At 42.1% G+C, this 27,625-nt stretch overlaps 1 protein-coding gene and 1 long non-coding RNA gene across 9 annotated transcripts in view; one reads left to right on the forward strand and one right to left on the reverse strand.

Moving 5' to 3' along the window:
- LOC132646837 (uncharacterized) overlaps positions 1-7,684 on the reverse strand; it is a 37,438-nt gene extending 29,754 nt beyond the window's left edge. Inside the window, exon 1 of the long non-coding RNA XR_009585159.1 lies at positions 7,416-7,684. This is a non-coding gene — a long non-coding RNA (uncharacterized LOC132646837). The remainder of the gene's footprint in view (positions 1-7,415) is intronic.
- A 338-nt stretch (positions 7,685-8,022) lies between these two features.
- Atg4c (autophagy related 4C cysteine peptidase) overlaps positions 8,023-27,625 on the forward strand; it is a 79,076-nt gene continuing 59,473 nt past the window's right edge. For 2 of the 8 annotated variants that reach the window (XM_060365946.1, XM_021655553.2), the window contains exons 1-3: positions 8,036-8,564; positions 25,512-25,646; positions 26,936-27,019. In XM_060365946.1, the coding sequence (XP_060221929.1) occupies positions 25,571-25,646; positions 26,936-27,019 (160 nt within the window). In that variant the 5' untranslated portion in view covers positions 8,036-8,564; positions 25,512-25,570. Of the gene's footprint in view, positions 8,565-25,511; positions 25,647-26,935; positions 27,020-27,625 lie in introns of those variants that run through there. The other 6 variants (XM_060365943.1, XM_060365945.1, XM_060365947.1 and 3 more) reach the window with 6 other exon arrangements.

The raw sequence follows: 27,625 nt of genomic DNA on the forward strand, positions 1-27,625 counted from the left end.
GCGTGTGGGCTTGTGCGCACATATGTGAACGCCCTCAGGATGATTCTTGGCCTACAGTTCTCTTGCCTATTCCTAGCTGAAATACAGGTATTCATGGGTTAATTTTAGGGGCCAAAGAAATGGCTAAGTAGTTTGCAACTGTCTGTAGGCACTTGGCATTCAGGTGGTACACAGACATGCATGCAGATAAAAAACCGGTCCACACAAAACATAAACAAACAAACTTGTTTGTTTTTGAAAAAACTGTTTTTGAGACAGTTTTTTATTTTATTTTTTTTGTTTTTGTTTTTTTGTTTTTTCTGTTTAATCCTGGCTGTCCTGGAACTCGCTCTGTAGACCAGGCTAGCCTCAAACTCAGAGATCTGCCTGCCTCTGCCTCCCCAGAGGCGTGTGCCACCATCGCCTGCCATAAATAAATCTTTTTTTAAAAAAAGTTAACTTGTAAACTTGGGACCAAAAGGGGGGAAAGGTGTGTGTGTGGGGGGGTCATTTTAAAATTCAATGGCAAATATACTTTTATCTAGTGAAAATTAAAATGACTCAGATAAATTGAACTTTAATATTCACAAATTTTAATTAGCCACTTTAAAACATTTTAGAAAAGTAAGACAATTTTCAATGCTTATTTTACTTTTACTTTTTTGTGTGATGGAATGTCGGGTGTCAGTCACATATGCCAGGCAAGCACTTCCTCATTAGACTGCCAGACTCTTACTCTTATCTTAGCTAGGGTTCAAAATCGGTGTCTTTATGACTGAGTGCACCCAAATATAAAAGTGTGTGTGCATGCGTGCATGTATGTATGTATGTATGTATGTGTGTGTGTGCACTTTTTAGTATAATAAATATTTCAGCCACACTGTTGATTATGTATTCTGTATAGCAAACTCCCTCAACTCTTTGTGACTTGGAGAAACATTTATTATTTCATGATGTTTTATTGAAATCAGGGCATGGCCTCTGCCTCCTGGTTTCTGACAAGGCTGGTCCAAGTGTAGACTGAGGCCTTTGTTCTCATCTGAAGGCATGGGCGTGGGAAGACTGTACCTTCATGCTACCTGGCTGTCCACAATTCAGGCCCTTGGGGTGCCTGGGCTGAGAGTTGTGGTTTCTCTTTGGCTATTGGCCATAGCCGCCCTCCGTTCATTGCTACAGGGTTTCTCCAACAATAGCAGCTTGCTTCACGGAAGCAGGTGAGCCAAGAAGCTCATAAAGATAGCCAACAAGATAGAAGTCATGGTTTTTTATGCAGCCTAGTCATGGGCGTGGCAACCAGCACAAGGCCCAGGTCATGATCAAGGGGCGGTGATTACACAGGACTACAAATGCAAGCAAGTGAGCAACGCTGGAGGCCATTTTTGAAGACTGCTTGCCGTAATCAGTATATCCATCTATTTTAAATACATGGCAGTTCACGAATACCTCTGAAGCACAGACAGGAACACAAACAGAGGCAAAAAAGTGTGTGCTTGGATCTACTAAGAAATGATTGTTTTATACATCAACCTGGTTTTGCTTCTCTTGACAACTTAAAGCATTTTTTCACGTTATTATAAACATTTTAAAAATTCATGGTACTTTTTAATACCTTAGGCTAGTTTACAAGCAAAGGAAGTCAGACACTTCCCGAAGAATCTTTAAGGTTTTAAATATATAATCATACTCTACAAATAGGAATAGTTTGACTTCTTGCTTTCTAATTTGTGGTCCTTTTATTGCTCTCTCTTTCCTTATTAGTCTGGTGAAAAACTGAAGCCCTAAAGAGTAGACAGAGTAGACACCCTTTTCTCACTCCTGATTTTAAAAGAAACACGTAGTGGTTTCCTAGTCAGTATTTTGTTGTATGTAAACTATTATGTTGAGGTTTGGTCCTTTCTTTCTTTGAATGTATGCATATGTGAATACATGTTTACACCTGTGTGGGTGCATGTGTGTGAAAGTGTACATGCCCATGTGTGCTCATGTGTGGAGGTCTGAGGCTGACCCCTGATGTCTCAATAGCTCCTCATTTTATTTATTTTGGCAGTGTCCTTCACTGAACCCAGAACTTTCCACCATGACTAGTCTATTTACCTCGTGTGCCCTGGAGACCCTCATGAATGCTGGGATTACATGTGTCAACCACCTCTGTCTGGCTTCTTTCCCTACAGATCCAAACTCCAGTCTCCGAACTGGTATTTGATCCAGGAAGCCACCTCCTCAGCCATATTTTAGTTTCTTGAGGGCTTTTGTCAGGAGGATTTTTCAGAGATTTGTCAAAGGTCTGTTCTCCATTGAGATGATCATGTAGTTTGCCCTTGGTCCCACTTGTGTGCTGTGTTACATTTACTGATGTGCAGGTGTTAAACAGTCCTCATATCCCTGGAATAAAAGCAACTTCATCACGGTGTATGAGTCTTCACTATTTACTTTTATGATTTATGCATTTATTTATTTATTTAAATTTGACTTGTGTTTTGTTGAAGATTTATTGTCATTAGGAAAGTCTGTCTCAACTTTTCTCTTTCTGGTTTTGGTATCAAGGTGTAATGCCAGGTTCGCAGGACCCTCAGAGACCACCAGGAGATGACTTGATGCAATTGCAAGAGAGCTTTATTACGAGAGCGATCGAAGAAGTCAGGACCTAAGTCTCACTGACACAGCAGTAGAGAAGAGGGACCCCGAGCTCTGAATGAGCAGGATTTTTAAAGGGACAGTCTGTGATCAGGGGGTTTCCATGGTGGCAAGCAGTGGGGCATAAGTCTTGGTGTTACAGAATTGAGTGAAATTTAGCAGGGCAGGGTGGCCTTTTCTGAGGCACACAATCACAATACAATGGCTAAGGCATATAATCACAATGGCTATTTTTCTAAACCATATCTGAAACATTGGGGAGAATTTTCCCACCCGATTATCAACCAATTCCCATTGATTATTGCCAGGGAGTTTGTCTCTATTTTCTATGATGCATTTATTCTGTATTATTTCCTGAAGGCTGTTGCTAGGAGAGTTAACTTTGTTTTCTGCCAGGTGCACAGTTTGTGATATTTCCTGCTACCTGAATTCAGCTTCTAGTCAAGATGGCTCCTTATTTCAAAACAGAGTTATTCTCAGACTAACCATACTCGAGCTAACTTAAACTCTTCAAAGGTAATTCTGGCCTCACAGAAACAGTTTAGAAGCATTTTTTTCCCTTTCCATTTTAGAGAATAGTTTGATGGGCATTGGAGATAGCTCTTTAAAGGTTCAGTAGAGCACAACCGTAAATCTGTCTGATCTTGGATGTTAAGACGGCTCAGCAGGTAAAGATGCTTGCTGCCAAACATGGAGACCTGAGCTTGTCCCAGAACTGCATGGTGCAAGGAAAGCATTGATTTCCGCAAATTGAACTGTGACCTTCACATGTATACTGTGGCATGACCATGACCGTGTATGTAAGCACAACACACACACAGACACATATACCCAGACACAGAAACACACACTGATGACACACACACTTAAATAAGTGTAAAGAAACAATATTTAAAAATACATTTGATCTTGCAGTTTTGTTTGTGGGGTTTTTGATTCAATCTTATTATAGACCTGAGCCATTTTTTTTTAATTTTATGGATTTATGTCATTTATTTTAATTAAGTTCATTCTTCTCCTAAGATAACCAAATCCTCTTTTCATAACCCTTTTTAAAAGATTTATTTATTTATTATGTATACAGCGTTCTGCCTGCATGTATGCCTGCAGGCCAAAAGAGAGGGCACCAGATCTCATTATTGATGGTTATCAGCCATCTTTTTGGTTGCTGGGAATTGAACTCAGGACTTCTGGAAGAGCATCCAGTGCTCTTAACCTCTGAACCATTTGTCCAGCCTCCTTTTCATAAATCTTTTGCCCTTTTTGTCCCCACTTTATTTCAACCCTGATTTTATCACTTTCCTCTAATTTTGTGCCTGGACTTTTCTTGTTATTCTAGAGCCTTGAGGTGTAACCTGAGGTTATTTGAGAACACCTTCGTACTGTTTTGAGACAGGATCTTTTATCTTTTACCCAGGCTGGCTGCAATCTCCTGATCCTTCTGCTTCAGCCTAGCAAGTGCTGGCATTATAGGTGTGCACCACCCTGCCTGGCTCATGATTTCAAATATAGGTAAAACTGTAAGACTTTCTAGAACTGCCTTATCTGTATCCCAAAAGTTTTGCCTAATTGTCTTTTCATTTTCCTTTGACTCCAAAAATTTTTCATTGTCCTTATTGATTTATCCAATGACCCATCAATTATTCAGAAGTATTTTTGTTCAATCTCCATGTACTTGCATATTTCCCGTAGTTTAACAAACTGTTAATTTCTAGTTTTATTCAAATATGATCTGAAACAATACAAAAATTAATTGCTTTTTAAATATTTGCTAAGACTTAAATGCGATTTATTTTGCTGAGGAGAATGTATTTTGCAGAGGTTAGAATATTTTTTGGGTCTTTGTGCATGTATGTGTTCGTGTGGGTGTGTATGCATGGGTGTGCATGGATGTGGATGCCAGAGTCAACATTGTTTTTTTCTCCCCCCCCCATCAGTTGCTAAACACCTTATTTTTTGAGACAGCAGGCTCTCACTGAGCCCATTAATTTAGTGAGGTTTGCTGACAGATAAGCTTCAGGGCGTTTCCTCTCTGCTCCTACCTGCTCCAGCACAGGAGTAGATATGAACTGCCCTTTTGACTTTTACGTGGGTGCTGGGGGCTGGATTCAGGTCCTCATGCCTGCATGTAGGCACTTTATCAAATGAGCCTTCCTTGCTCCAGGAAATTGCTTCTCATGGTTCTTAAGTGTGACATTCTGATTCATCAAATATTCTGGCTACAATCATTATTTTGTTATATAACTTGGATTACAGATTTTTTTAAAAAGCATGGGCATTAGAAATAATATATTAGCCAGGTATGGTGGCACACTCCTTCAATCCAAGCGTTTGGGAGCAGAGGCAGGCCGATTTCTGTGAGTATCAGGTCAGCCTTGGCCACACAATAAGACCTTGTCTCAAATAACAAATAAAAAAACCAACAACATTCCCCAAAACAAAACAGAAAGCTAATGTTATATTAAAGTTGGACCTGGTAACACAGGCCTGTAATCCCAGTACTCGGGAGGCTGAGGCAGGCGGATGGCAAGCAGCAGGCCTGGCTGGGCTACAGAGTAAGTTCAAGTCCTGAGGAACTCAGCAAGACCTATATAAAAGATAAAGCAAAATAAAATAGGCACCCAGCTCAAATGAAATACCTTACAATAAAACTACTAGGGATTTAGAGACAGGAGGATAAGGAGTTTAGCAAGGTCATTCTCTGCTACTTTGTGAGTTGGAGACCATCTTGTGCTATAAGGAACCCTGTCTCAAGACAAGACAACAGCAATCAAAACCACAGATAAACCAAGAGTTAATAGTACGAGTGAGAAGGATGCTGTGAGCCTTAGCATCTCTGTGCATGCCAAGAAACTCTGAGAACTTGTTGGTCTCTATAGAGTATAGTGTTTGGAGTCTAGGGACAGAGAGGTTCAAAAGGCCATTCTTGCCTCTGAGAAGATTGATCAGCTTACAAAGGGTTGCAGTTTAATAAATGTTTAAAAGATTATTCGGTCAAGGTTATATACATGTTTTTTACTTTCTAAAAGCTGGAGCTTTTATCTCTGTCCTTTCCCCTTGACATGTCCCCTAATTATCTCCTACTTATCAAAACTATCCCTGCTTCAGGAAGAGCTAATAGTGCTTTGTCCCCAATCTGTTGAAATGAGCAGTCCAGTTTTAACTCTTGTGTATATGTAGACAAAGACACATTTATAGGAGAAAGCATTGCTGAGTGCTGCAGCTCTAAGACTCTCTAAAAAGTAGTCCATTACATAAATTATGCACTTTTAAACCTCTGTCTTGTATTCATTTACACAATTGATCATTGAAACTGCTTTTAGCTATGTCTACCAGAGATGCAGCATATTTAAAAAGCTTCCTTAATATTGCTATGAAGTGGATGTAAGCTAGTGTTTACTTATTACAAACACCTATGAATCACACTTCTCTCAACTATAGTTCATCAGCATTCTCACCAAATCGCTGCTGGAAATGTTCTCTTCCACTGCAATCCCAGTTTGGTGCAGAAGTATGAAAAGCAGCAGACTGTTTTCCATGATCATAGATTTAAAATATTTACTTGCTTATACTGCATAATTCAGCATGCTGGAGTTGGAAAGCAGTTTGTGTGGTAGCTGATTTCATGCCAGTGTTAGAGAACAGAAAGTCCCTCTGTGACTCCTGTGTGAAATTGTAAAAATGAAAGACATTCCCATTTCCTTTTCTAACCAATTCAAGTTTGTTTCACCATAAATCTACAGAAAGCTCTTGCTCATGGTATACATGTATTATGCCATAATTTTGAATACTTATCATATAAATCCAAGCATTGATTCTCATGGCTTGTCAATATAGTATGTCAAAATTAAAATACAGTCATTCTGGTAATAGAAGTGTGATGGATAATTCTGATGGTCAATTTGACTACATTTGGAATTAACTCAGACTAAGGCTTCTGGGCACTCTAGTGAGGACCTTCCTTCCCTCCTTCCTTCTTTTCTTTCCTCCCTCCCTCCCTCCCTTCCTTCCCTTCCTTTCCTTTCCTCCTTCCCTCTTCTCCCCTCCCCTCCTCTCCTTTCCTTTCTTAAAAAGATTTATTATTATTTATACAGGATTCTGCCTGCATGTGTGCTTACACACCAAAAGAAGGCACCAGATCTCATTATAAATGGTTATGAGCCACCATGTGGTTGCTGGGAATTAAACTCAGGACCTTTGGAAGAATAACCAGTGCTCTTAACCTCTGAGCCATCTCTCCAGCCCATGAGGAATTTTCTTAATCACCTTATTTGAAGTAGGAAGACCCACCCTAGATTTGGACCACGATTTCTGGTAGCAGGCCAAATAAAAAGACATAGAAGGAAACTGTTCTATGTCCCTTGCCCTCATTTTAGCTGGCAAGTTCATTTATCCTGTTGCTGCCAGTCCTAAATTCACCTTTTTTTGGGATTCAATGGAAGACATACTTCCAAGAATCTTCCAGGAATCCAGTGCCAGATTGGGATTCCTGAGACCTCCCACCGCATGGACTAACTATGGAGTCCCTCCCTTTCCAGTGTGGGGCAGTCATTGTTGGACTAGCTGGGCTACATCCTGGGCGCCAGTCTAATAAATCCCCTCCTAATCTATATTCATTCCATCAGTTAAGCTCCTTTAGAGAACCCTCATACAATTCTATAAGTTATAAAAAAGGCCCAGGACAGCTTGTAGTAAGTCATCTCGTGTAAACCATCAGAGAGTGTTCTGTGTTTCAAAATATGAAACAAACTATCCAAGTAAAGGAGCAGATACTTTACTATCTCTGCTAATAAATGTCTCACCTGTTTATTTGGGTGGCCCATGTGAATGGTGAATAAAATTACTCTAGTAATTCTAGGCAACTGTTTTCATAACAGTAAAAATAATTTTCCCAGCATCATAGCACAAATCTCTTAATCCAACACCAGGGGGTTGAGAAAAGATCACGAGTTCCGGGCCAGCCCCGATAGTATTGAGAGATCCTGTCTTAAAACAAAACGCCACTCATTTCTGATCCTGAAACACAGTTAAAATTCGAAGAACCTATTTTATATTCCAGAAGGCCTTCATTCTCTCAACTGTCGGGTAGTGGAGACTGTTATTTGTTTGTTAATTTTCCTACTAGTTTCTACTCTTCTTTCTTACGCACTGCTCCAACAGCCTGCGTCACTGAAAACGACAGATTAGCAGAATTCCATTTTGTCGTGATTTGGCATTTCTCCCATATTTCTTAAAAGGCAGGTCCTGTAATTCAATCCTTGACAAGAATCTGAATGTGAAAACTGAATGCACACGTCCCTAGACGCTCCACCAGGATGTAATCAATACTCCTAACCGCAGCTTGCCTTGGATTAGACAGTATTTTTAACCAAGTAGGTTTGGTTGTAAGGACCCACAGCTCTGTGCATGCTGGACCTTGTAGTTCCGAGGCCGCAGACGCTCACGCTGCGTGGCACCTGAGATCCAGTAGTTACAGCTACAGGGGACAGCTGCAAATCCTAACACTGGGCTGCTACTCACAAATGCACCGCTCTAGGCTCTCCTCTTGCAGCCCGGGAGCTGAGGGCCTCAGACACGGACGCCTGCAGGATCGCGGCCTGCGGAGGCGTTGGAGTCCGGAGCTACGGTGGCCGCGCAGGGCCTCATCCCGCACGTCGGTGCGTCCGCGCTGCTCGGCGCCGCTGCTGGAGCCAGAGTGTGTCCTGCTGTGGGGACTCCTGCGCGCCTGCACAGTTATCCAGTCCTGTGTCGCCGAGGGGTCGGCCTGAGGCTGGCGGCGTGGAGGAGGTTGGAGCTTGGTGTTTGTAGTCTCCGGATGGCCGGTTCTGGGGACCCCCGCCCTTGGTGCAGACCCGCGGCCAACGGTCTGGGTTCCCGGAGGGCTTTGGAACTTCTCTGGATTCTGCTTCCTCCTGCGGGTTACCTTCCGACGTCCCTTCGCCCTTTGAACTGTAAGCCTTCCAGTGGCCAGCTGTTCTGTCCTTCCTGACCAGATGTTTTACCCCTGACTGCCTTATCCCACCGACTCTTCCCTGTGTTTCTTTCCATTTAAAACAAACAAACAAAATGCGTGCGGGGAAACGTTAGGTCTCAATTTGCCCGTCTGTAGCCCCGTTGCCCCTCTGGGCTGTTGGTAAGCCCAGTCTGTAACACTCTGCCCTGGCTATGCTAATAATACCGACTTCACCCTTTTGGCTCTCGCCCACTTTCAGATGGCAACCCACATCCGAGGGGTTTTGAGGGTTTGGAAACTCAGAATACTGTCTTCCCTGCGTTGACCCGATGTGGCTGGGGTCAGCTCTGCATGACTCTGCTTGAGTTTCTATTTCTCAGGGTTTTCTTTGTCTTACGTTCTCGTTTTTTATTGATTACTTTCCCACGTGAGCTTCATTGCTCCTTCGGAGTTAAGACTGTACCGTCTTGTGGCTTTTTGATGTTTGAATTATTTAGGTGGGAATTTTCTTCTGTTTGTTTACCTTTTCTGATCTTACATTTCGGTGGGGTTTAGAACTGATTTCGTGTCAGCTGATAGCAGATGGACCAGTCTGCTTGCTGCTTTGTGGTTTGTAATTAGATTATGAGTCTTTAGGAAGTGCCCAGAGGGACTGGAAAGGCTTTGAAATGCAGTCTGTATATTTTCTGAGTTTCAAAGTATAAAGCTTCTTCTTCTTCTTATTTTTTTTACAAACAGGGAAGAGTCCTAATCAGTCCAGTGCCAGAAGGTAACTGACTGGTTCACCCTCCATAAAAGCCAAAAATTGGGCAATGAGAAGAATTGTATAATTTAGTAAAATGAGTTTAGAGGCCATTTAATTGATGCTAATTCTATAAAATTGGATATATATATATATATATATATATATATATATATAGTGTGTGTGTGTGTGTGTGTGTGTGTTTGAGTGTTTTTCTACACACGTGTCTGTTCATCGTGTGTGTGCCTGGTGACCCCTGAAGTCGGAAGAGGGCATCGGATCTCCAGGAACTGGAGTTACAGGTGCTTGTGGGCCACCACATGGGTGCTGGGATTCCAGCCAGGGTCCTACTTGACACTAGCCAGTGCTCTTGACCACTGAGCTAACTCCCCAGCTCAGATGCAAATATATTGAAAAATGTTTTGTGAAACTCTGATTTGAAGATTTGCTTGTTCTAACAAGTCTGATAGCTTTAGATATCATTTTTGTATTAGCATTTGCTAATGTTATACAGATAGATATTTTGTGTCTTGTTTTATAGGAACCCTGCAATTTGAGTGACTTTTGTAATTACTGTTACATTGTTTCTAATAAACAGTTCTCTTTGTTTTGTTTTGTCTTAAAACAGTCTCACCATGGTAAGCTATGGGCAGATGACAGAGTAGAAACTCCCCCTTTCAGTGGACTAGGGGAAGGGGATAGGAGGGAAGAGGGTGGGAGGGCGGAACTGGGGGGGGCTTCAACCGGGATATATAATGAATAAATTGCAAAAAAAATTTAAAAAAAAGAAAAAAAAAGATTACCCTTGGCTATAAAGTAAGTTCTAGGTCAGCCTGGGCTACCCAGAACACCACCTAAAAATAAATCACTATTGACAGGAAAAACAAAACAAAACAAAAAAACCAGTCTCCCTATGAGGCTGGGCTGACTCTAACCCTGTCTTCCTATTTCAGTGTCAGGGTTTACAGGCATGTGTCCAGTCATTCTACTTTAAGAGATCCAATCTATAACTATCAATAAAATTAAAACCAACTCTTCTTAGTTGGGATTATTTCTAATTAATCTGAAATATTTTTAGTTATGTTTAAGATGATAAATGTATATTGTCTTGAGTTGGTGCATGCCTGTAATTCCAGCTCTCAGGGGCCTGATATAGGGAGGAGTTCCAGGAGTTTGAGGCCAGGCTGGGACACATAGTTTATTTTAGGTCAGCGTGGGCCATAAAGTGAAACTATTGTCTCTAAAACATAACAAAACAAACAATAAACCCTAAGCCACCCAACAAAAAAGGATCACCTCAAATAAGCAAAACCCAACATTTTTATTTCCAGAATTAATTTATTCATGAAATTCTTTGTTGGAAAAAAGGTAAAAACTACATAACTACATAATTTTTAATATATATTTCTCTGAGAGTTTTGAGTTTCAAGTTTCCTTTTTCCTGAAATTTTAGTCATTTACCAGATTCTTACTATTTAATGAAATCGTGACACTGATCATAAATCCTGCCTCTGTGACTCCTCTCTGTACTATATAATTTCAAAGCATTATCTCTACGTTATATGAGCTCAATGAGCTATTATCATTGATATTTTGCAGATGAAGAAACTAAAGCTCAAGTGTTTAAGTCCAGTTCTTTTTGATGCTTCCCAACGCACTGAAGCTGCAAAGATTTCTTTAGCTTGTAATGAATAAAGAGCATTAGTTCAGCAAATATGTGCTAAGTAGTCATATTTATCTGTCTTTCTGTTTATATATAGTTATCTATTTTATATCTATTTATTTATATTATATTTATCATCTGTCTAGGCTTCCATCTATTTATTTCCCATGTATTTATCATCTATCTATCACCATTCGTCTCATGAGGAGATTTCATGTTTCTTAAACAGTGGGTAGAAATTTTGTTAAGTAACAATTTTGAGGAAAGTAATTCCAGGTGTAAGCATAAAGTGAACAAATCCCTAAAGCTGAATTGTAGAGTCTAGAGATTAGAAAGGCCCCAATGGACTGCTTTTTGTTGTCAGTTGTCATGCACTTAAGTGGGTATGCAATGCCTGAATTTGCAGAAAAACAAAACAAAACAACAAACCTTTTCAGTGAACCAATGGCAAGGGCTCAGATGTGAAGCTGTGAGTAGCAGCAGAGCCTTAAAGATTACATTGAGAATGGAAGGAATTTGAGTATTTGCTGTTGATTTATAGGGATGGGCTTACTAGGCTAGAGGCTAGGCCAGCTGGTTGTCAGGTTTGAAGGAAGCTGATCAGGTAGGTCAGCTGCAGATTCACCTGTTTTTATCAAACAACAGGATTTTAAAATTTACTGCTACTTTATGAACTACTGCTAATTAAATGGGCCAAGATTGTCAACTATATGACGTTTGGTTTCAGAGTTAAGCTGCAGAATTCTGTTATCAGAATTTATGTCTTTAGTCATGCCTTATGTTGGAACGTGAGCCCAATAGCCAGTTTATTTTTAGGACTGTTTATGAATCCATTTGTAGCCTTTACCACACATATAACTTTTATTTGTTGACTAGCCATTCTTCTAGGTCACAGTGTAGTGATTATCCTAGTTAAGGTTTCTATTGCGGAGATAAACCACCATGACCAAAAGCAAGTTGGGGAGGAAAGGTTTATTTGGCTTACACTTCCACACTGTAGCACATCATTAATGGAACTCAAACAGGGCAGGAACCTGGGGTCAGAAACGGATGCAAAGGCCGTAGAGGGATGCTGCTAACTACATTGCTCATCATGGCTTGCTCAGCCTGCTTTCTTGTAGAATGCAGGGACCACCAGCCTAAGGATGGCACTGCCCACAATGGGCCAGTGCCTCCCCTAGCCATCACTAATTAAGAAAATGCCAAATAGCTGGATCTTGTAGAGACATTTTCTCCATTGAGTTTCCCTCCTTTCAGGTAACTTCAGCTTGTGTCAAGTTTGTCAAGCCAGCACAGTTAAGTAAAATAGTCTATCACAAAATCAAATTTTCTGTGTACCAGGGAAGGCAGGCATACACTAGGTAGTCAAAGACAAAAAGGACTTGATGCTTTCTATTCTGAGAGAGAATGTAATTTAGAGAAGACAGAAGATGGGAGAGCCCAGTAAGGAGAATGTTAGAATTGCCTACAGGTGGGAGGAGATTATCAGGGGAAGATACTTAAGCTTATGATGTGAGAGGTGAGGGAGAAGATGTCATTGACTACCCCTTTATAAGGCAGAGGTCTTAGAACTTGATGGATTGTGGTGCATTCTTTGAGAAAGAGAACAGTGAAAGGCTTCTAGGGGTAAAACCTTTGTTATTAGTATTTTTATTGTGGTAGCTATACTAAAGATTAATTTTGTTAATCTTTTTCTCTGTGCCATTGCTTCAGTGTGTGTGTGTGTATGTGTGTATGTATGTATGTATGTATGTAAGACAGTGTCTCACTTTGTAGCCAGGCCTGGAATTTATTCTGTATACTAGAAGGGCATCAAGCCCACCGAGTTCTGCCTGCCTCTGCCTCTTGAGTTTAGTATATTTGAATAATGGATTTTCACTCTGATTCTTTAGGTAGTCTTTTATCCTTGAATGCAGAAGCGTGGAGCTGTAGGTGGAACCATCTGGAAATATGTTGGCATCTGCTTTGAATCTACATGTGACACATTAAAGCCATTTACAGCAGTATGGCTGAGTGTGGTGGTTTGAATGAAAATGGCCTCGTAGGCTCATAGGGAGTGGCATCCTTTGAAAGGATTAGGACAAGTGGCCTTTTTAGAGTAGGTGCGGCCTCGTTGGAGGAAGTACGTCACTGGTAGTAGGCAGTAAGGTTTCAGAGGCTCAAGCCAGGCCCAGGGTTGCTTTCTGTCTCTGCCTGTTGCCTTCAAATCCAGATGTAGAACTTTCAGCTACCTCTCCAGCACCGTGTCTGCCTGTGTGCTGCCATGCTTCCCGCCATGATGATAGTGGACTAACCCTTTAAACCGTAAGCCAGCCCTAATTAGATGTTTTAGTTTGTAAAAGTTGCTGTGGTCATGGTGACCCTTCACAGCAATGAAACCCTTAGTGAGACACTGAGTGGCACCTTACTAAATATAATTTTGTTATTTTTCGCTTGAGATTTGGCAGGGCGTCTGGGTAAATTCTAACTTCGTGTACTTGGCTCATCTATAAAAACAAATGTACATAGAGGAATACAGACATGTGATTTTTGATGGGTACTGGGCTAGTACGGTCAGGTCAGACTTCCTGTTTCACAGTGGTGTGAGTGTGGAGTGCCTGACAAAGCAGTTGGGTTTGGAGTCAGGATGCCTGCACTCAGGGTCTCTTGTTACGGCCGTCCAGAGTTGTGCAGCACAGCTTAGACCCTGAGGATAGTAGAGCCGGGCTTAGCCCTGTCATGAAGGGTCAGAAGGGTGCTGGGTGCACAGGCTCCCCAGCGCCCCTGGTGCTATGTCGGTGATTATTAGTTATAAGGACGCTGACTCTGAGATCACCCGACTTCGGCGACAGTGTCTTAGTTGTATCGCTTGCTCATTTGGCTTTGGAGAAAATGTTACCTAACTTAGCCGCTCCTCTCTGGTTATGGCCTGAGCTGAGTTAGCAAGGGAGGTCTCAGGCAAGGCTCCAGGGGCCTCAGGTGGATCAGCACACAGGCGGGCTTCTACCATTTGGTAGAATTACTACTTTTTCTTTAATCTTAGCCAGCTTTGGAATGCTGCATTCCTGTTTGCCCTCAAAGGAAGAAGTAGTTAAGCTGCTCTAAGGTCAACCTAACTTCCACACTTTCCTCCCAGCCCAGGCTTAGCTTGCCAGATGTTAACACTTAACCTCATTTGAGCCTTGTCACCGGTCACCGATCTGCTTACAGGTAGGTAGACCCTTCTTTCTTACTGTGCTGTTTGGAAGTTTGAGGAAGCTATTGTGACGCATCACTCCTAAGCACTTCCTCATGCAGAATTTAAGAATTGGGTCATTTTCCCACAGCCAAGCCACCCTTAGTAGACCATTGTACTTTAACCTTAATGTTATCTATTGTTTCATCAACGTTCAAAACCTCCAGTGACCCAAACATGACAATATTACCATAGCTTAAAGAATACTGAATCTAGTCATAGATCGTAGACTATTTGGTCGTTTGCCTGTTTTCCTTTCTCTCTTTTTATCCTTACTTTTGCAGCGCTGGCACTTACACCTAGGGCATTGGAACATGGGCGTGTAGGCAACTGCTCTGCCCCTGAGCTCCACCCCACCCCTCTCCGTTTTCCTTGGCAGAGAACCTTCTCTTCCCCCACTGCTCCCTCCTTCCTTCCCTGTGCCCCTATCTTTAAAGACAATTGATACATTTTTTTTGAGTATATACCAATTACTTTTGTAGGGTATGTCTTATCATCTCTCAGTTTCTTCTTGGTTTCTGCTCTAGTTCCAACCTCCTTGCTTAGTTCCCACCTGCTGCCTTTAGCTCCTCCTTGACTTCCCTCCATGACTGATTATGACTTGGGAATCCTAAAATGAAATAAGCCCTTTCCTCCCCCAACTTACTTTTGGTCAGTGTTCACTCCAGCAGCAGAGAAGCTCACCAGGACACATAGTGCACATCTGTGACTCAGGTGATCGCACCATCAACCTTTTGTTTCCCCCCTAGCAGAAGACTGTGACAGCTTGCCCCATCGTTGCGGCCGTGGACCAGCTTTCTATATTCTATCATACCTTCCCTGTTTGCGCTGAATAATTACTCTGGGATGATACTTTCAAATTATGTGGCTATTCTATTTTCTAGTAATTTTTGTATGCTTGAGTAGCCATAATTCTTGTCTGAGTGGATCCCTGTACTGCTGTTTGTCTCACAGTAATTTCTCAGTTCCGTCAATCCTTTTCATTTTCTGCAATTTTCTGAGAGGAGCCATTTCCCCATCCTGATGAGAGTCTCGCTGACTTTCTTTGGCTCTCCTTTAGCTTGCAGTTTCCAGCCACATCGGTCTACAGAATGCCGTGATTTTAAGCATGGGATTGCATACTCTGAGTTCTTCCTTTTATTTCTCAGAACTATGCACCTACATTTTTAACAAGAATTTCTTTGCACTGAGTTGTAATCTGTTACCGTCATTCACTGTGCACCACGTACATGGAGTGACCTCTGAGGCCAGAAGAGGGCGTCAGGTCAGCATCGGGTGTCACTCCTGACACTGGAGTTACAGACGGTTGTGAGCCACCTTGTGGGTGCTTGGGGTCCGGCTCCTCTGGAGGCGCAGTCAGTGCTCTTATCCACGAGCCATCTCTGTAGCCCCACCATCTTTTTACCTTGCTTTTTAAAAAAATTTCGTTTTTGTTCTTGTTTTGTTTCAGTAATAAATTATCTCAGATCTGGCCAGTGGCAGCCTCCAAGCTTGTTCCTATTTCCTCTGGATGTGTTCACATTGGTTGTTGGGTTTTTGTTTGTTTGTTTTTTGTTTTGTACTCTGAGATGTTCTGTGCTCATCTAGTACAGTCTGTGCTGGAGATCTGGAATCAGCTATTTAACCATCAAGTCTTGGTTTATTTACTGTGAGTTGAAACCAAGATCTGGGCGCTGAATATGTTATTGGGTATTCTTGTTGCTGAACCTTTTAAATAGGTCCTTCACAGCCACCCATGCGTACTCTTTTAACAAGAAGCCATGAGTTCATAGAACGCTTTCTGTTCAAGTTCACCACTGAAGAGTTCTCCTCACTGCTCCAGTTCATTTCTCTCTCTATGTTTACATATATTGTATTATATAACATCGTATGTTATATGTTGTTATTTTACCGTAGGGAGAATTGGGCTTCTCAGCCCTATCAAGCTGTCTCCTTACCCATTCTATCCTCTGCACACACATAAGATTTTAAGATTCCAGCTCATCATTGTGCTCAACAAGAATCCTGCAAAGAAAGATTACTGTGTCATTTCATGACCCTAAACCATGTTCCACTAAAGCTATTGTATTCAAAGTTATATTATCAATTTAAAACAGGTGTCTAGTACACTACTTCTTAATAGATTATAAAAATCAGTTATTTATAAAACTACTACAGTGGACATTATAACGTAAGCCTTATCATAGTATACAGTTATTGAGACCCCAGGAGCAGTTACATCCACCGAAGAACATGCCAGTTATTTTATTTTTTTTAAATTTTTATTTTTATGCTTTTTTTTTAATCAAGATTCAAACTTCTGGGTATATTTCCTAATTGTAATGTTATTTAAGAATGACTAGGAAAGAAAAAAAAACCCAAACCATTTTTATTTGTAAGCCGAAGCGATTGTGTTTGTGACTGTTTGAAACAATGCTGTTCTTTGGAGTGATGACACAATTCAAGCATTACTCTTTAACAATAGATGCAATTGTTGAGGGGACTAGTGCACTTCTGAATGTCATGTGTAGTGTTTTCCTGGGTTATGTTCAGAACAGAAAGCTGCATTTGTATGTCTTTGGTCTTTGTATCTGAACAGTGCAGTTGTGACTGTGTTTGTTCTGTGACACCCTGTGTGATGCCCTCACTGGGAATATTTCTCCCATCACCCTTTGTATCTCTGCTGTGATACAGGCCATTTAGTGGTGTGCCATTATCATATAAAGTAGGTGATGGCAGGAGCTGAGTTTCATGGCTTGATTTATCTCCCTTAGTTCCTTGCTTCTCAAATTATTTGGTGAATGAATGTGATATTTTGTCTTTATGTGGTCAGTAACTACATAACATATAAAGTTTTTCTCTGTAAAAGTGGCCAATGAAAGATGACTTGGGAAAAAGTTTATCCATGTTTCTTACAAACTTCAAACTCACTGTCTTATTTCATTTTAAAACTCTGTCTGTCTGTCTGTCTGTCTGTCTGTCTATCTGTCTGTCTGCCTATCTGTCTATCTATTTTGCCTGCATGTATGGCTCCACAGGCTTGCTTGGTGCTTGTGGAGGCCAGAATACGGTGTTGGATCTCTGGAATTAGAGTTAAAGACGGTCATGAGCTTCCACGTGGCTCCTGGGAAACACCTGGGTCCTCTGCAAGAGCAGCCAGTGCCCTTAACTATTGAGCCCTCTCTCCAGCCCCTCACTACACCTTGTTTTAAACTTAGCCTTCTCCGCTTGGTTTCTTGTTTCTGTTGGTGTGACCGTTGTCCTCCTCAGCATTGGATTTGAAATCTCTGAGTTGTTTAGCACTCTGTCTTGTGTGTGTACCTGTGTGACACATTCTTGCATGGTGTCAGTTCCACTGTTTTAGCTTTCTCCTGCACCCTGTTTCTAATCCCTCACCAGTGATCAGGTCTTCATCACCTACCCGCCTTCTGATCCTTTAAAGGAATTGGGGCTCATCCAGGTAGAAAAGAGAAGATTGGAGGAGATTTGGAAAGAAAATTTAAAATACCAGCTGGTGGCTGGTGTGAAGGCACGTGCTCACGTGCTGCCAATCTCAGAACTTTCGAAGCAGAGGCAGGTGGAGACCTTTGTGAATTGGACGCCAGCCTGGTCAACATATCAATTTTCCAGGACAGCCAGGATTACATAGAGACCCTGTTTCAAAACAAACTAACACCAAACAAAAAACAAAAAGCAAATCAAAACCCATCCAAACAAAACACACACACACACACACACACACACACACACACACACACACACACACACCAGCTGGGATTTCAAATTGAAGAAGGATTAGTTTCTAAGGACCCAAACACAAGCAGTTACTGGAAATCGTAGGGGAGAATTTTAGTTCCATATTACGTGGTTTCTGGAGATTGAATTTAGGTTCTCATACTTGCCAGGCAAGCACTTTATGGATAGAGCCATCTCCCTAGCCCACTATAGACCACCTTTCAAGGAAATATAGTTGTTAAACATGAGGAAATACCCTAAAGCTAACATGGATTCTCTAGAACAGTTCTCAGAAGAACGAACAGTTTAAAACAGTATTGGGCCTTTACGGTTTTAACTGTATTTTGGGTTTAGTACAGTATCGCTAAGTACCTTGTTCTGGAAGTGTTTGGTCAGAGGCTGAGGAAGTGTGGCTGGCAAAGGTGTTGCCAAGGAGGTCTTACATAGGCCAAGGCTGGATCCTTGATTAGGATAACAATTTGTGATGGGTGAGTGTGAACCAGTAGGCAGGTTGGGGTTTTTGCAGTTTGAATGCCATCTGTGTAAAGCCTCCCTTACTTCCACATCTTCTTTCACTACGTCTCTCTGCCACGCATTGCTGGTTAAGAGAAATCACTGATGGATTGGAGTGTATCACACAGGACCAGTGATCATGAGCCATTAAGGATTTTAATGCCGTCTAGTTATTTGATGTTCTGTAAGTTCCTTTTCAGTCTGGAGATTTCTGTTAGCTTCAGTTCTTACAGTGTTGATTTTTATGTGTAGACTGAATATTTAACAGCTTGGCAAAACTGCATTTCTAAAGTATGAAATCTTCAAGTGTTTGTAGTTGACTTGAGTTGATCAGACTTACTGAGATTGTGACATAACATTTGTTTATCAAAATGTAGTAAACTCTATATATAAGAGATAAAACCAAGATAATAAGGCTATCTTCCGATAGTCCAGATATTAATAATATGTGTGTGTGTTTGAAACAGGGTTTCTTAGAGTAGCATTGGCTGTCCTGGAACTTGCTCTGTAGACCAGGCTGGCCTCACTGAACTCAGAGATCTGCCTCCCAACTTCTAGGATTAAAGGTGTGTATTACCTGACATTTTTGTTTTAATGGTTTGAAGGAAAGACTAATTATTTTTTCTTTTGGGATTTATGTTATTTTCATTTTATGTATATGAGTATTTGCCTAGATGGATGTATGTACACCTGGCGTGTGTGTCTGGTACCATCAAAAGTAAGAAGAGAGCACTGGGTCCTCTGGAACTGGAGATAGATAGATATGGTTGTGAGCCATGTGGGTGCTAGGACTCAAACTCAGGTCCTCTGAAGAGCAGCAAGTACTGATGAGCTGTCACTCCAGCCCTTAATAACTCTTTTAATAGTATCTATTTTTATTTTATGTATATGTGTCTGCTTGTCCGTACGTGCACCATGGGCTCGTGCCTGTAGAAGCCAGAAGGGGGTGTGGAATTCCCTGGAACTTGAGTTACAGACGGTTTGGAGCTGCCCAGTGTGGGTACTGGGAGCCGAACCTGGTCCTCTGCCAGAGCAGCAAGTGCTCTTAACCAGTGCGCCGTCTCTTGAGCCCCCTCATTAATACTTCTTACAAGAATCTTCAAGTTCATCTCAGCCCTTGTGTCTCACGTAGGGTGGTCACGATGATGACTCTTTCCCGCCTGCAGCGCAGATGTGCACTGGAGCTGCAGGACAGGCGCGTAGGAAATGTGTGTCTGCTCCGTACTTAGAGCCCTCTCCACCGTTCGGATTCAAGATGATGTTTGGTTATTACGTTTCGTTTAGGTTATCTTTATGAAATAACTGGGTATCAGCATAATGTTTTTATGGAGCATGTGAGGAATCCTCAATGTTTACTAGTTGCATTCTTGGGCTAAACTATTGAGCTATTTGTTTTGCTATTGATCCTTCCTTGTTTTCTAACCTCATTCTGAGGATTCGTGTCCTCTCTATCTTGGGTTGCTGCTTATGTTTGAATTTTTTTTTCCTAATCTTTGTTTTAGTGCCGTCAGCTTGTCCATTAGCTGGTGTAACTATGAGCACCCCTGCCTCTCTTATGCTAAGTGTGCTGGACTCTTAGGTGTCATTGAAGGAGGACTGACATTTTCTAGAGTCTAAGCTGAGAGCATAAACATCGGTGATTGGCAGATGTAGGAGGGAGAAGGAGTGGGTACATCGTTAGCATTTCTATAAACAAAGAACTGAGATGGAGGGAGAGAGTGGAAAGCAGAGATGATAGCTGCTAAGGGATTGGTATTTGTTAATAAAAATGTAGGCGTGTAAGGGACGAACAGATGGCTTAAGAACTAAGAGCATCTACCGATCTTGTGGAGGACCCAAGTGCTGTTCTCATCATTCAGACTAGAGAGCTCCCAGTTGCCTGGGACTCCAGCTCCAGGCATCTGATGCCTCTGGCCTCCACCGGCCCCTGCCTGGGTGTGTGCCTACTCTCCCTCCCGTGTATAACAATTAAAAAGAATAAAAACATAGTAAAATGCAAAGCATAAAAAGGGTGGTAAGGAATGAAAAACTCAGAGCAGACTCTACTCTTCATTTTATTTAATGGTGTAGCAAAAAGCACATGAAGAATTCAAGATGAAGGCTGGTGATGCGGGCCAGTAGGTAATGTTGCTGGTTGGGCAAGCCTGGTCTGAGTTTGCTTCCCAGAACCCACAGCAGAACAGGTTCCAAAAGTCGTGCTGTGACCTCTCCACACACGCTCTGTAGCATGAGCACATCCCCTCACTGCTCCCTCTCTTCCTACCCCCTCTCCCTTTCCTTGTGTTCCTTCCTTTCCCACAGTGTTAATGAGAAAACTTTTAAGTATTCGGAAGCAACTTTTGTATTTTATTTTGACACAGAATACCAGCGGAGGAAGGAACCTGGCATATGTTTATGTACACTGTGACTAAGATGTATTTTGTACAGCCATTCCCTATGGTTCTGTCTCCAGCTTTCTGGCTTTAAAGCTTCAGTGGGTAAAATATTCTGGATGGGACTATTGCCGGATGGGAGAGGCTGATTACCTTCACCTGTTCTTCAAGAGCCTTGGCTTGAATAGCCCCTTTACTTATTAGTTTATAATTTAATAGCTGTCCTAATTCATAGTTAAGAACAGAAAAATGACTGTGAAAATGACCGTCTTCCAGAAGATCTTTGCTTAGTCATCTCTGCTCTGCACAGCATTAAAGTTTAGGAGTGAGCATCGTCGGGGTCCCTTAATGTGTAGTTATTGCCGGACAGTTGGAGTTATTGCCTCTGTCACGTGATCATCCTCTAATTAAAAGTGGAATTGTCACTGGTGGTGGCGGCACATGCCTTTCCTCCCAGTGCGAGAGAGCAGAGATAGGTAGATCTCCGAGAGTTTGAGGACGGCCCTGGTTACATAGAGAGACTCTATCTCGAAAACAAAAACAAACAGAAAACCAACCCAAAACAGCAAAAGAAAAGATTTGTCAGAATGTATGGTCAGCAGATATGTGGAGATGATAGTTAGGTCAGCTGTAGTGGGCATTAAAGATGTCTGTTTGGAAAGGGATTTACTGATGTCCATAACGTTTTAAACTGTGAAAAGAAATAAACCGTTGGCACCTTTTGAGAAGAAATCTGGCAGTTGCGAGGTTTGTTGTCTTGATGATTTTCTGGGCCGAGTCTGTAACATCAACTATATAGAATAAAAATCAGCCTGACACAGCGGTCAGGTGTGAGACCCTGGAGGGACTGAAGCATGCTGGGAAGTGGCTATGGCCCAGGCTTTCTAGATCTGAGATGATTTCCTCCTCCTTTAAATCAAGGTTTCCTGAGTAGTACAGGCTGTCCTTGAACCGCTAGTCCAGGTGTCCCTTCTGCCTCAGCTTCCAGACAGGCCAGCGCTATAGGTTCGTATAACTTGCCTTAAAGCTTGCACAAATTGGCTCTAATTAATTTTTTAAAATCTTGGCCAGGCAGGGTGCCACATGCCTGTCCTCCTGGTCCTCTGGAAATGGAAGGAGGAGGGTAGCAGGCTCCAGGCTGGCCTGGCTTCCACAGGGGGACTGTACTGAAGCCAACAAAACCCAGGGAAGTTTCTGGAAAGGGAAATGGGCATGGTAGGGGGACTTCAGAATATAGTAAGACAAATATTCAGTGTCTTTCCGAAGGAAAAAAAGTCATTGTGTGTGTGTTTGTGTGTGTGCACATGCACGTTTGTGTGCCATAACTTATTTAGAGAGGTCAGAAGACAACTTCTGGCAGTTGGCTCTGGGGTCTGGAGATCAGTTTCAGCAAGTGCTTGTACTCGCTCTGAGAGACCAAAGAATTAAAATTTTGGGGGGAGGTTATTGGATTAAAGTGCAACACACAAGCCTGAACAAAGTCCAGACATGTCCAGCCATCTGCAGGGAGGAACCAGCCTTACTGCATTCTTTCCTGCCCACTAGAGATACAGTTGCTAGGAAACAGGCCCAGATCGCTGCTCTCCCCTAGGACAGCCAAACTAGGGAAGCCAGACATTAATGGTTTTGGCACCTTCCCACAGCCAGTTAGTTTAAAATGCAACATCCTTTTGTTTTTCAACCAATAGAGGCTTGCCAGGCTGGAATTCCCCAGCTTTGGGCATGCTGGGAGGGACTGGGACCTATAAACTACCCTCACCCCCTGAGCTTGGGGCTCTCCTCTCAACTGCTTAGTGAGAGTGTGGGCCTGAGCTCCAGCTTGTAATAAAAAGGCCCTACTGCGTTTGCATCAGAATTGGCCCCTTGGTGGTCTTTGGGGTCCGTGAGACTTGGGCATAACAACTCAGCTGTCACACTGTTCACCGCAGTCTTATTTTCAGGTGAAACTACATTAGTTGAATTAACCAAAGTGATCTTTGTGATTTCCTCTAGTCAGAGCTGCCCTGAGAGTTTAAGGAGGTGAGGTTTCTATGGACTTAGTAGCTGACTGGAAAACTTTGTAATGTCTTCATTGTAAAGTCTTTTTTTTTTTTTTTTTTTTTTTGCATATGGCAGAGTGATGGCAATAAAAAGCTGAATGCCACTGTCTGCATCAGTTGCCTGTTCTCTGTGTGGGTGCCGGGTGACAAAATCTCGTGCAGGAGCCACTGGGTGATCTCACTTAAACCCAGGATGAGAGCCTCCTGCTTTGGGGAAGCTGCCTAAATGAGAGAGAGAGAGGAAAAAAAAAACCTTCCCCGAGATGGGGTGACCAAATGTTTTTTTTTTTTTCTTTAAGATTATTTTATTTTATGTGTACAAGCGTCTTGCCGGCGTACACCCTGTGGAGGCCAGGAAACGGTGTTGGTTCCCCCGGAACTGGAGTTAGAGACAGTTGTGAGCTGACCCGTAGTAAGATGTACTCTGCAAATCAAAGACCTCCACAAAGCAGTAGTAAAACTCTGGGAAGAGGCTCTTTCTCAAGCCGTAGACAGCTGCTGGCCTGGCAAGCTTGCTTTGCTACAGGTTATCCACTGAAAAGCGTGCTTTAGCCTCTCCCTTGAGACAGAAATTAGCAGGGGTTTTTGCCAAGTTTCCTTAACTTGTCTGTGAGACCTTGGACCATGTCTGCCGTACAGGAAAGCGAGCTTAACTGTTTCATGAACCCCGTCCTTGGACCAATGTGAACTGTGTTTGCTTTGTCTGTAAAAAGGGATTCGAACATAAACTTGGTGCTTCCAGTACTGACTGATCGCCCTCTTGAAACTATCCTAAGTTTTCTGTCTCTTTCTCCTAACCTGCGATTTCTCAAGCCCCCCTCTCTCATGTTCCGTCAGTAAACCCCCGAGGTCGAGTGACTGTTGGAGTTAGAATTTTGTTGGAACTATCTTTTGCATATGAAAGCAAACCATTCATTCAGCTAGTCTGAACAGAAGCCCGTTAATAAGGAAACACATTTAAATATTTTTACTTGACAAGTGATCTCTGTTGAACTATAATTTCTCCTGTGTTCTGGTCGTATTTCTACTTTAGGACACAGCTTGGCAAAGCAGTAGCACACCGCAGGCCCTGTTCACCCAGAGCCCGGGAAACCACCCTGGTCACACCTGTTTGACAAAGGAGTATTCCGCGCCAGATGTGGTTCTAGCGGAGGCTCCGGTCCCGGACGTGTCTCCAGAGGTTTCCCACAGCTCGCCTTTGCTTGTTTGAAGCCGAAGATTTTGTAATTTTATTTCCAGGCCCATGTTTTTCCGTTTCAAAGATGGCTGACTGAGGATTCATTTTACCAGGTTTCAAAGTCAGGCCCTCTTCACACCCCCCCGGGTGGCCTGCAGCTCCCTACCTAGCCCAGGCTAACCTCTTAACAGTGCTGCTGCCTCTAGAGTTACAGACGGTTCCCACGGCATCCTGGCACCGCCAGCTTTCTTCATTTTCCCTTCCAGGACCTTTTCTGTTGCTTAAAGACAGCTTTCTCTCAGTCTCTGGCCTGCGGAGCTGGTTGGAGCAGCCTCAGTCTGATACTGTAACTTTCGGGGGGAGGGGGGGTGGCCTTTAAACTTGGCCCACCCCCTAGATTTACAACCTGCTTTCCAAATAATTAAGCCTCATCTCCTCCGTCAGCAAGTTCGGCACTTGATTGTTCTGGACGGACTCACAGTTTAACGATAGGAAAGCAGCTGTGAGTTTTAATCTTTGAAAATAGTTGACGTCCCGTACTTTTTAACCCTTTATCTTCACCCGGGAGTCACAGTTGTAATTTGCTCAGGCTTTCAGATTTTTATCACACATCTCAATTTTCCTTCAAGTTTCATTTATTCCTAGTTAAAATCAAAAGCACTTTCTGTTATAAAATTAAGCCACCCTTTTTATCTTTTTAAATGCTTCAGTATTGAGACAGGAAGATAATGTAGAAAATGTCAGAATTTCAAAAGCAAAACAATTTGATACAGTTTTATGGAAAGTAAGGACTACTTAATGTAAGCGGAAGTTCCCATTCTGATGACAGTCAGCATTTCCGTAAGATTTCCAGTCAGCTTCTGTAATTACAAATAGAGAAGCCTTGGGTGTTCTTGCAAGCATTAAAGCTGACTATACTTTTCAGGTACTTTATTATATGCATTTGTGAGCGAGTGGGCACATTATCACTTGGTTATATGGTAATTTTATTTTACGTACTATATATTATATGCTTTATATAGTTAAAATATTTATAGGCTATCATATTCTAGAAAAGCTCTGTGAAATGAAAATTTCCTTCCTTCCTTCCTTCCTTCCTTCCTTCCTTCCTTCCTTCCTTCCTTCCTTCCTTCCTTCCTGTCTACCTGCATTTCTTTCTTTCTCTCTTCCTTTCTTTCGTTCATGAGGTCATTGTAGTTCAGGCTAGTGTTGAATCTGAACTCACTACGCAGCTGAGGATAAACCTGAAGTTCTGATTCTCTTCTTCCTCCAGAATTCTGGGGTTTCAGACATGGACCACTATTCTTGGTTTATGTGGGGGTTGGAATTAAGCTTAGAATTGAATCCAGATTGTGTGCATGCTAGGTAAGGACTCCAGCACCTGAGCCACGGCCTCAGCTTGCTTTGATTACTTTTCTTTAAATGATATTTAATAATTGAAATAACTTTAGCAGTATGGTACCATATAATATGTGTTGTTTACTTATTTGCCTTATTTTTTTTTCTTTCAGTATATCGACTTTAATAGAAGAATGGAATCAAGTGATGGCTTTTTCTTTAGAATTTGAATATGGAGGCTTCAGGAACAGATGAAGTTGACAAGCTAAAAACTAAATTTATATCTGCTTGGAACAACATGAAATATAGTAAGTATTGTGATTTAAGCGTTGGGTAAATTTACTTGAGAATGAAATACTCTATTATGTCTGGAATATGGATGGACTGTAAACAGTGTGATAAGAATCTCTTGATGACAGTGGAATATAATTATGAACATTGCCTAGAGACTCAAGTATAGTATGTTGAAATGTGGGCATGGTGGTATATGCCTGTAATCCCAGCATTCTGGAGGTAGAGGCAGGAAAATCTATGATTTCAAGGCCTGGTCCAGAGTGAGTTTTATATAGTAAACATATACTGTATGTGCCCCTGAGATGCCCTGCAGTCCCAGTTCTTTTCTTTTTGGAGGTAAGGTCTCATTTAACTCTGGCTCTTTCTATCTGGTGCAGGCTAGTTTTGAGTTCATGATCTTCCTTAGTCCACTGAGTACTGGGGTTCTAGTGTATGGCGTTACAATCGGCCAGTAGTTCCTCTGTCTAAGTAATACTTCATTGTGTGATTCTACCTGACATTTTGCTTGCTTTTCATCGGTTAATTCTGAGTTTCTCTGAGTAGCGTTGCTGTGAATGCTCTTGTACACATTTTGTGTAAACGTATCTCCAATGCTGAGTCGGGAACAGCAGTCAGAGATCTCATACCCTTGGCATGCTTTCGCTGGAGATTCAGGCTGGTTCCTGCTGTCATGGATGCCAAAGAGCACAGCACCTCTCTCTCCCATTGCTGACAGATGGGAAGGAAACAACCGGAAGAGTAGATTGCGACTTGAGTTGGGGCTGAGGAGAGTAGACTGAAAGCCCAGATGAGGATGCCTGAGCGCCTTGTTTACATCTAGACAGTTATATCAGAGACCAAGTTTACCAGGCATGCTGGCCTACTGTGTGCTCTCCTTAGGTTCTTCTCCAGGGGCTTCCAAGTACTGCATGCCTTTAAAATATCTGAGACGGAAGACAGTTCAAAACGCTGATAATCTGTGTTTCCTTGGTGAACAGAAGTTAGTGGGAGGGAAACAGGAGTAGAGTTCCTACCTTTTCAGTTTGTGACAGAAGAGCATTGTGACCTGTCAAAATAAACCAAAATCACTTTTTTTTTCCTCTTTCATGTTTCTGAAGTGGCAGATTTTGGTCAAAAGACTGAAATTTATTTAAACTAGCAAAAATAGCCTCTAATTTTGTTTCTTTGTCTTAAGTGTTTTGCAACTTCTAGAAATGCATAGTTATAGTGATAATGATGACTTGAAGTCAACCACGAGGAAAGAAATACTGCAGGACTTTTACTTTGAAATCTTAACACCAGAACCCTCTTTCTCTCCATGCAGGTTGGGTGTTGAAAACAAAGACATATTTTAGTAGAAATTCACCTGTTTTATTGCTTGGGAAGTGTTATCATTTTAAATATGAAGGTAAGTGATAAATGTGTAAAGCGCTGTTGTGGCATGTCAGCCACCTACGCTTTGTTTAACATAATGTGTTATGACATGATTTGGTCCTTGTGCAATTCTGGGGGTAAGGAGTATGTCAACTTTTGCCACAGCCTCGATATTTTGGACTTTGATTCTGCGTAAGTACTAATTAAATATTACTTGAGTTGATATGCATGTGTTCTTTGTGAAGTTCTCTGGTAATGTTAGTATACGATAATAAAGTAAATGATCACCCTGGTGACGTCACCAAGGATCTGCCCAAGCCTCACATCCCAACCTCTCTGCAGTATGGAAACAAACTCCTATCAGCCAGCCAGGCTTTGTTGGTGCAGGCTCTTTCCAGAACTCTCCTTCACGCCTTCCTTTTCCCATCCTTCCTTTCCCCTCTAGCTGGGGCTTCATCCTCCCTACTGCTTCCATGGCCCTGTTCTCCAGGTCCTTCTCTTGTTCCTCCTCTCCTCTCCCCTTACCCTTCTTCCCTCATGGAGTTCCCTTCTGCTTTCCTCTTAAGCTGTGTCAGTATATCGCAGAGGTTCTGGCCGGTTGTGTTTTCATTTTCATTTGACTGTAGGCATTCCTAAAGTT

Source organism: Meriones unguiculatus, chromosome 12 (assembly GCF_030254825.1).
Source record: "Meriones unguiculatus strain TT.TT164.6M chromosome 12, Bangor_MerUng_6.1, whole genome shotgun sequence".
Taxonomy (NCBI): Eukaryota; Metazoa; Chordata; class Mammalia; order Rodentia; family Muridae; genus Meriones; species Meriones unguiculatus.